General features: G+C 43.9%; 1 protein-coding gene across 1 annotated transcript in view; it reads right to left on the bottom strand.

Annotated features, from left to right (window-relative positions):
- Positions 1 to 12: 12 nt before the first annotated feature.
- The window catches only part of LRRC32 (leucine rich repeat containing 32), a gene marked incomplete at both ends in the record, with an annotated part of 10,106 nt that continues 118 nt past the window's right edge, over positions 13 to 10,000 (bottom strand). The window contains one exon of the mRNA XM_083361592.1: positions 13 to 1,926. Within this exon, the coding sequence (XP_083217718.1) occupies positions 13 to 1,926 (1,914 nt within the window). The remainder of the gene's footprint in view (positions 1,927 to 10,000) is intronic.

Below are 10,000 nucleotides of genomic sequence, written 5' to 3'. Positions count from 1 at the left end.
ACACCTCTCGGTCTACACTTTGTAATGGAGCCCAAATAAGTGTCTCCGATAACAACAGACCAAACCCACTCCGATGACGATCAGCGAGAGGACCAGCAGGATCGCCAGCAAAATCAAAACGCTCATTTTCTTGAGGTCCTCTCTCTCGCAGTCTGCAGGCCTAACGTGACTCACGTGGACCTCTTCTTCCTCAAAGCCCAAACTCCGGGCAAACTGACACTTGACCAGGTCTAGATCTGGGATCTCCACCACAGCTTTATGGATCATCTGAGAGAGCCAGATGTTCCCACAACAACTGAGTGGGTTCCCTACCAAGTATAAATTCCGTAGGTTTTTCTCCAGTGCTGGGATCTGGCTATTTTTCAAGCTGTTGAAGCTATTGTTCTGAAGATCTAAGATTTCAAGGACACAGCAATCTTCTGACCAAGTGGGCAACCAGCTAAGCTGATTGTCCGATAAGTTAAGATACCTGAGGTGAGGAAAAAGGGGGAAATCCACATTCAGTGTGGTCAGGCCGTTCCCGTGTAAATCCAAATATTCCAGCGAAAATTCCAAGCCTGCCAGTGATTTGGCTTCGATCTGAAGCCCCCAATTCATGGAGACATCCAGCATCCTGAGGTTAGTCCTGAAGAAGCTGAAGATGGGTAGTTTCTTCAAACGATTGGCAGAAAGGTACAAATATTGAAGTTCGGGAACTTGCGCAAATGAGACACAGCCACGAGGAACCTTGGGGGACAATCGGGGCCTTCCTGGTCCTGAATGCGAGTCACAGAGGCTGACCCTGTTGTTCCTCAGATCGAGCCACTGGAGATGAGGGAGAGCTTGGAAGATATCTGAACGCAGCTCCTGAAGCTGGTTGTCTTGGAGGTGGAACTCCTGCAAACCACTCAAGGTGTCGGTGTCCAGCTGAAGGTCCTTCAAAGAGTTGCAGCTAATATCAAGAACGGACAAGGAGGCCAGCGGATGGCTTGTCTTGAAGATCTTCAGGCAGTTTTTGCTTAAATTAAGGAATTGGAGGGAAAACATGGAGTCAAAGAATTGGATTGGGATGGATTGGATCTCATTGTAACTGAGGTCCAAGGATAACAGGGCAGGTAAGTAGGGAGGGTGGGAATTGTTGGGATATTGAGGACCATCCTCCCACTGATAGTCTATGTCACTCTGGGATTCCACCATGACAAATTGCATTATGTTCTTGGTTAGGTTCAGATAAGCCAGTTTGTTTGCTTGAGGGAGAACCGGGAAGTGAAGGAGCTTGTTCTCACTCAGGTCAAGCCAGATCAAGTTGAAGTTCTCCTCCGACTGGGTGGAGTGGAAGGACTCAATGCTGTTCCGACTGAGATCCAGAAGGTCCAGCTGCTTGAGGTTGAAGTCAACGATGCAAGTGAGGGAGTTCATGGAGAGATCCAGCTTGGAGAGACGCGTCAGGCCCTCGAAAGCGCCTTCTTCTATCTCCATAATCATGTTGTTGTGCAGGTTGACTTCAACCAGCTCTGGAGAACCCTGAAACATGCTTTGGGAGATGTGTATAATGCTGTTTTCCGCCAAGGACAGATATCGTAGCGAAGGTGCCTGGTGAATGAAGTGTTCCGCCATGCCGCTGTAGAGACTGTTGTGAGACAAATCCAGTCTCCTAACCTGGGGTAGTAACCCAACCCACAGGTCTTCCTGAGCCAACAGATAGAGCTGGTTGTTGGCCAAGTTGAGGTCCTCCAGCTTCTTCAACTCCGCAAAGGTCCCAGGCTCGACGAATCCGATCAGGTTGGAACTGACGTCTAAATGCCGGAGAGACGTGTAGAAAGTCAGGGGCCTCTTGGTGATGTTTTGAATCTTATTTCCGGAGATGTCGATTTTGGACACGTCTGGGTGAAGCTCTGGAGGCACCTGGCGAAGCCCCACCTTCTGACAAAATGCCTCCATGTTTCTCTGTAGGAAAGAAGAGAGAGAGAGAGGGAAATAAAAATTGTGAATGATATTCACACCGGAGAAGCACATTCACAGACCAGTTCTGTATACGCTAAAAGAGTTTTCTCAGCCAGAGTTGAACTCAAGGGGTGCGGTGTGTGTAAAGCTGGTGTTTCGCTAATTGAACCCTCTGTATGAACAGAATGACAGACTCGGAAGGGACCTCGGAGGTCTTCTAGTCCAACCCCCTGCTCAGGCAGGAGACCCTAGGCCATTTCAGACAAATGGCTGTCCAGTCTCTTCTTAAAAACCTCCAGTGATGGAGCACCCACAAGTTCTGGAAGAAAGCCTGACCCTCCATTCCATCAGGTACCAAGGTGGCTCGTGTGCAAATCCCCCTTCCTTTAAATTGCACAGCAACAACCCTGCGAGGTAGGCGGAGCAAAGTATAACAGAACAACAGAATTGGAAGGGGCCTTGGAGGTCTTCTAGTCCAACCCGCTGCTCAAGCAGAAGACCCTATGCCATTTCAGACAAATGGCTGTCTAATCTCTTCTTGAAAACCTCCAGTGTTGGTGCATTCACAACTTCTGGAGACAAGTTGTTTCGTTAATTGTTCTAACAGTCAGGAAGTTTCTCCTTAGTTCCAGGTTGAATCTCTCCTTGATGAGTTTCCATCTGTTGCTTCTTGTCCTGCCTTCAGGGGCTTTGGATAGCTTGACTCCCTCTTCTTTGGGGCAGCCCCTGAGATACTGGAACACTGCTATCATGTCTCCCCTAGTTCTTCTCTTCGTTTGACTAGACATACCCAATTCCTGCAGCCGTTCTTCATATGTTTTAGCCTCCAGTCCCCTAATCATCTTTGTTGCTCTTCTCTGCACTCTTTCCAGAGTCTCAACATCTATTGTATTAATAACAAAATCACTGCTTTCAAACGTGACCCCTTCTAGGCTTATTGGTGTTGCAAATCTAGGCATTGCCAGAAGAATGAAGGCTACTATGTCCCTGGGTTGTATTCTCACAACATCTTTAACCATTTTCTCAGTTCACAATGAATTAAGGCAATGGACTGAGGTTGCCCAATGCTAAGGGACAAAAAAGCATTGCTCAAATCCCAAAGAAATACTCAGGATAATAGAGTGCCCCACTCAGCATTTTGAGGCATACCCTTCCCCACTTACCTCCTGCTTGAACAGGGGTTTGGACTAGAAGACCTCCAAGGCCCCTTCCAGCTCTATTCTGTTCTGTTCTGTTCTGTCCTGTTTTGTTCTATTCTTCAATTCTAATTTCTATTCTATTCTATTCTATTCTATTCTATTCTATTCTATTCTATTCTATTCTATTCTATTCTATTCTATTCTATTCTATTCTATTCTTTCCTTATTCTATTCTATTCTATTCTGTTCTGTTCTGTTCTGTACTGTTCTGTTATGTTTTGTTCTATTCTTCAATTCTAATTTCTATTCTATTCTATTCTATTCTATTCTATTCTATTCTATTCTATTCTATTCTATTCTATTCTATTCTATTCTATTCTATTCTTTCCTTATTCTATTCTATTCTATTCTATTCTGTTCTGTTCTGTTCTGTTCTGTTCTGTTCTGTACTGTACTGTTCTGTTATGTTTTGTTCTATTCTTCAATTCTAATTTCTATTCTATTCTATTCTATTCTATTCTATTCTATTCTATTCTATTCTATTCTATTCTATTCTATTCTATTCTATTCTATTCTATTCTATTCTATTCTTTCCTTATTCTATTCTGTTCTGTTCTGTTCTGTTCTATTCTGTATTTCTATTCTGTTCTGTTCTGTCCTGTCCTGTCCTATCCTATCCTATCCTATCCTATCCTATCCTGTCCTGTTATGTTCTTTTCTTCAATTCTAATTTCTATTCTATTCTGTTCTGTTCTATATACTAATCAGCATAAATTAAAACAAAATTGTTTTGCACTCAGCTCTCAAGCCACCTCCAATATACACTACATAAACATGGCAAAAAAACATGCCTATACACACATACACACTCCATATGTGACACAGACACAGTCTAGTTCACAGTTATAAGCTGAGGACTGCCGATCTTTCCTTTCTGGCACCGGGTTCCTTCTGAACCTCTTCTAAGTTTGTCCAGAATTCCTTCCCGCTCTGGCTTCTGATCTTGGAGACTGATAGGGCTCCTTGGGGGAACGTCTGTGAAGGGCCTTCCCAGAGGGGAATGCAGAAAGGAAACAGGATGTCTCCGGTTCACAGGGACTGCAGCTCGACAGGAACTGTCCCACTTAGGCGATGCCATGCCCTCCGTTTTTTGTTTTTTTTAAAAAAAAAATATTTTTAAATGGGGGCATGCTAGCGATAGCCTATCTTACCTTTCCAGGGAACTGAGGGCATCCGTGGCCATGCACAGGGTTTTTAGAGGAGGAACGATAAACCCTGGAGATCTCTCCCCCCACCTCCCTCTCTCCCTTTCCCTCTCCCCCCTTTCCCTCTCCCCTTCTCATTCATCTATCTGTCTGTCTATCACCTATCTGTCTATATCATCTATCATCTATTCATCTGTCCGTCCGTCTCTGCTCACTAACCCACAGAAGTTCACTGATTATTTTGGGATCTCTCTCTTTCTCTCTCTCTCTCTCTGCCTGCCTATCACCTATCTGTCTATATCATGTATCATCTATCCGTCTGTCTGTCTGTCTGTCTGTCTATCTATCTATCTATCTATCTATCTATCTATCTATCTATCTATCTATCTATCTATCTATCATCTATCTATCATCTATCTATCTATCTATCTATCTATCTATCTATCTATCTATCTATCTATCTATCATCTATCTGTCTGTCTGACATTGACTATCTATTATCTGTCTGTCTATCTGTCTGTCTATCTGTCTCACTGTCTATCTCATTGTCTCTGTCTATCTATTAACCTATCATCTATCATCTATCTATTACCTATCTATCATCTCTATCATCTTTCGGTCTTTCGGTCTATCATCTGTTTGTCTATATCATCTATCTATCTATCATCTGTCTGTTTATCTGTCTATCTATCTATCTATCTATCTATCTATCTATCTATCTATCTATCTATCTATCTATCTATTGAATACTGTGGGGAAAGCAAATTTAAATAAGAATATAAACAGGATTTATGACAAGGCAATCAAGATGATCAATGAAAAGAAGCTTTATACTGATGTGGTTATTATTTGCAGCAACATGAGAAAAATGTTTCTATTTAATTGTCATTTATTTAAATAAGGACTGTATTAATTTAAGGTTGGCTAAAGAGAATATTATTGGAAGAAGAGGAAATCAAGTAAAGTTATTATACTACACTATTATATTATACTATAGAATTATAGAAATTAATTGTTATTGATTGTCATTTAAATACTAACCCAGACAACACAATGTTTACCAAATATTAAAATGTATGTTAAAAATCAATGATGTTTTTTTTAAAAGAAAGTTTGGGTCATACGTCAAGGTCCATCTGTGCTATTCATCTTTTACCAAAGACTGTTACATCTCTCCAGGCAGAATCAAGCACAGGCTTCCCCCAGCCTCATGGACCTCCAGATGTTAGATCACAACTCCCATCTTCCCCAGCTTGTTAGCAAGGCAAGAAAAATGCTCTCTAACCCATAAGACCAAAAGAACTGACTGCTTTATCTCCCTTTTCCTGGATTGCATCATTGCAGCGATATTGGACGGATGAGTTGCTTTCTTTGCTAAAGATAGGAAGCAAAGTTGTTGATTCTGGATTCTCAGAGCAAAAACTGCACAAAAGCTGAAGGCTTGAATCCAAATATTGCATCAGCTCTGATTTAGCAGAGACTCTTCCATCACTTCTTGGCTGGAGTTTGCTTAACCACTTCAGTGAACAATCTTGCAGATGCTAAACCAAGTTAGTTGTAGCCACACACACCCTCCCCCATTGCTTGTTTTATGGTGTGGATGTTGGCCAACACAGCCATTTAGATAGCTTATGATTTAGTACAGGGGTCTTCCAACTTGGCCCTTTTATGACCTGTGGACTTCAACTCCCAGAATTCCTGAGCCAGCATGGGGGGAACTTTGGCCCCTTCATGAGTTGTGGACTTCAACTCCCAGAATTCCTGAGCCAGCATGGGGGGAACTATGGCCCTTTTATGACTTGTGGACTTCAACTCCCTGAATTCCTGAGCCAGCATGGGGGAACTATGGCCCCTTCATGACTTGTGGACTTCAACTCCCAGAATTCCTCAGCCAGAGTGCCTGCCTGAGGAATTCTGGGAGTTGAAGTCCACAAGTCATAAAAGGGCCAAGTTTGAAGACCCCTGATTTAGTACTATAGGGTAGGCATGAATCCAGATGATGGTTGTAACTCACGGGCCAAATTGTAAACCAGGTTGTGTGAATGCAGCTGTTTTTACAACCATTGTAAAATATTTGAAGACACGGCTCTCACTATGCGGTTGGTTGTGCAGATCTTAATTTTTTTTCTTGCCATGCACATGTCTACATAATCAGAACTAGACAGTGTTGTTTCTCTGTGTCATATAATATATGTGGGTATATACATAATTCTGCATGTATTTATTTATTTTTGTCATATTGATGTAGCGTGTATCGGAGGCGGTGACCCTTTGAGAGCTGAATGCAACGAGATTTCGTTTTAATGTATGCTGCTTAGTGTACGTTCAAAGTGACAATAAAGTTATTGTTCTAATCTATTCCATTAATGTAGTTTAAAGATTACTCCATCTCTTGCTATGGGGGGTGAGCTATTGCCCCCCACGTAGATAGGGCGCGCAACTTGGGGGTTCTCCTAGACTCACAGCTCTCTTTAGAAGATCATATAGGAGCTGTGACTAGGGGGGCCTTTGCCCAGGTTCGCCTGGTGCGCCAGTTGCGGCCCTATCTGGACCGGGATGCCTTGCGTACAGTCAATCATGCGCTCGTGACCTCTCGTTTGGACTACTGTAATGCTCTCTACATGGGGCTGCCCTTGAAGACCACTCGGAGGCTCCAACTGCTGCAGAATGCGGCCGCGCGAGTTGTGTTGGGAGTCTCCCGATATTCCCATGTTACACCTTTGCTACGCGAGCTGCATTGGTTGCCGGTTGCCCTCCGGGTGAGATTCAAGGTGCTGGTGATGACCTATAAAGCCCTACATGGCATGGGTCCGGATTACCTACGGCAGCACCTGTGGCCGGCATCAACTTCCCTCCGTCCAGTGCGCTCCCACAGAGAGGGCCTCCTCAGGGTGCCTCCGATCAGAGAATGTCGACTGGTGGCCCCCAGGGGGAGGGCGTTCTCTGTGGGCGCACTGGCAGTGGTGTAGCGTGGGGAGTACAGGGGGGGCCGGCCGCACCGGGCGCAACATCTGGGGGGGCGCGCTCACACTCGCAGCTCTCTGCCCCTGCCTGGCTCACTCACTCTCTCTCACTGCAGTGCTGGCTGTGCGAATCCGATCCGAGCCGCCGGGTCGCCGCCCACTGTGGAGGGGGGGTGCCAGGCGTGCGGTGCGGAGAGAGCGAGGGACTATCTGGGGGAGGGACAGTGAAGCAGCTGGGTGCTTTCCCCGGGTGCTGACAACCCACCCTACGCCACTGCGCGCCGGATCTGTGGAACCGTTTACCGGTTGAGCTCCGGATGGCCCCCGACCTTCGCTCCTTCCGGTGGGATCTAAAAACCTATTTATTTGAGCAGTCCGACCTGGTCTGATGGGTTTGGGGTTGGGTTTTTAATATGGTTTTAACTATTGTATATATCGGGCATAAATTATTTAATTGTTTTTTTAACTTTTGTACTTTGTTTTTTAATATTTATTGCCCTGTACACCGCCCTGAGTCCTTCGGGAGAAGGGCGGTATAAAAATTTAATAAATAAATAAATAAATAAATAAATAAATAAATAAATAAATAAATAAATAAATAAATAAATAAATGTTTAGTTTAATGCACAGGTAGGCAACCTCGGCTCTTTTATGACTCATGGACTTCAACTCCCAGAATTTCTGAGTCAGCTATGCTGACTCAGGAATTCTGGGAGTTGAAGTCCATGAGTCATAAAAGAGCCGAGGTTGCCTACCCCTGGTTTAATGAAAAGAAGGACTGGGAGTACCATGATAGCAGTCTTCCAATATTTGAAGGACTGCCCCAAAGAAGAGGGAGTCAAGCTATTCTCCAACGCACCTAAGACAAGAAGCAACAGATAGAAACTAACCAAAGAGAGAAGCAACCTAGTACTAAGAAGAAATTCACTGACAGTTAGAACAATTAATCAGTGGAGCAACCTGCCTCTAGAAGTTGTGAATGTTCCAATACTGGAAGTTGTAAAGAAGAGACTAGACAGCCATTTGTCCGTGCAAGGAGTTGGACTAGAAGACCTCTAGGGTCCCTTCCAACTATGTTATTCTGTTATTCTGATATTTCATTGTCAACCAGTTTTTGGTAGCCTACTCAACAACAACAACAACAAAACAGTGGCATTTTGCAGAGGGAAAATCTGGTATTTTGAAATCAGGACATGGCTTTTAGAAATAGCTATTTTCTAAGCTATTAAGCTGTTTTAGAAACAGCTCAAAACCTGTGTTTAAAACGCACGACGGAAATCCTGGCATATCTTCTTCAGCTCAGCTGCAAACTTCACAATTCACCCCAAGTATTACACGCAGCCTTCAACCTGCCAACCACCACTTTAGGTCTTTTTTTTAAAAAGAAGCTTTTGGAAAAGGGGAAAAAAAAGGAAAAAAAATCCTCAATACCAAGAAAATGAGATGAAGGCAGTGAAAAATTTGGACAGCCAAAGCTATTCATGAATCAGGAGCACTGGCAAGGAGGTCAAAAAAGGCAAGATGGCGACCGCCAGTGTGCGGTGGAAGCTCCGCCCCCTTTTTTTATAGCGGTGTAAAGCCAGCCTTCCGCTCTGAAATTGAAGCCGCCATCTTGTTTTTTTTTCTGACGGCTCCTAGGTTAATGAGATTGTCATGGCAGTGCCCAAAAAGCTCTGTAACACAGTCGGTCCTCCACTTAGGACTATTTGTTTAATGACCGCTCGAGGTTACAGTGGCACTGAAAAAAGTGACTTACAACCAGTTTTCACACTTTATTTTATTTTATTTTATTTTTTATTTTATTAAACTTATATACCGCCCTTCTCCCGTAGGACTCAGGGCGGTTCATAAGGTTTTTTTTAAAACAGTACAACAAATTACATAGATTAAAAACAATTAAAATAATTAAACTAGCCTCGAAACTAAAAAACCCCAATAACAATTAAGATACAATTAAAACCCCAGTTAATATTCTCAGTCCAGAATATTACAATATTACAACTTACAACCATTATCGTCCCAAAGGTGCTTTTTCAATGAGGCAACTGGACTTCCTTGTTTTTCTTTGAAGACCTTTCGCTTCTCACCCAAGAAGCTTCTTCAGGTTCTGACTGGATGGTGGACATTTGCCTCCTTTTAGAGAGTCATTGAGGCCACTTGGAGCTTTACCTGCCTCCTCAGGATCACCTGAGTGGTGCAAATAGGCGTGGAGCCTTCTTGGCTACAGGATGTTTTTTCGCCCTGGGTCCCTCCAACTCCAAGTGGCCTCAACGACTCTCTAAAAGGAGGCAAATGACCTGCTGTCTGCAAGGAGTATAAATCCTTCCACTCCCCACCATTCAGTCAGAACCTGAAGAAGCTTCTTGGATGAGAAGCAAAATGTCTAAAAACAAGAAAATCCAATTGCCTCTGAAAAAGCACCTTTGGGGACAACCTTGACCTGTATGGCTGAGAATCTCCACATAACCATTGCAGCATCCAGATGGTCACGTGGTCAAAATTCGGTACCCTTGACAACTAGTTCCTACTTATGACAGTTTTAGTCCCAGGAGGGATCCCGTGATCCCGTTTTGCGACCGTCTGACAAGCAAAGTCAATGGGGGGAGCCAGATCCACTTAACCGCCGCGTTGCTGCCTTAACAACCGCAGTGATTCGCTTGACAAGGCGGTAAAATGGGGCAAAACTCACTTAACGGCTGTCTCGCTTAGCAACGGAAAGTTTGGGCTCAGTTGTGGTCGTACGTCGAGGACTACATCTATACCCATGGAT

The sequence above is a fragment of the Vipera ursinii genome (assembly GCF_947247035.1).
Source record: "Vipera ursinii genome assembly, chromosome: 4".
Taxonomy (NCBI): domain Eukaryota; kingdom Metazoa; phylum Chordata; class Lepidosauria; order Squamata; family Viperidae; genus Vipera; species Vipera ursinii.
Note: the sequence above shows the minus strand (reverse complement) of the source record. Positions and strands in the feature narration are given on the sequence as shown.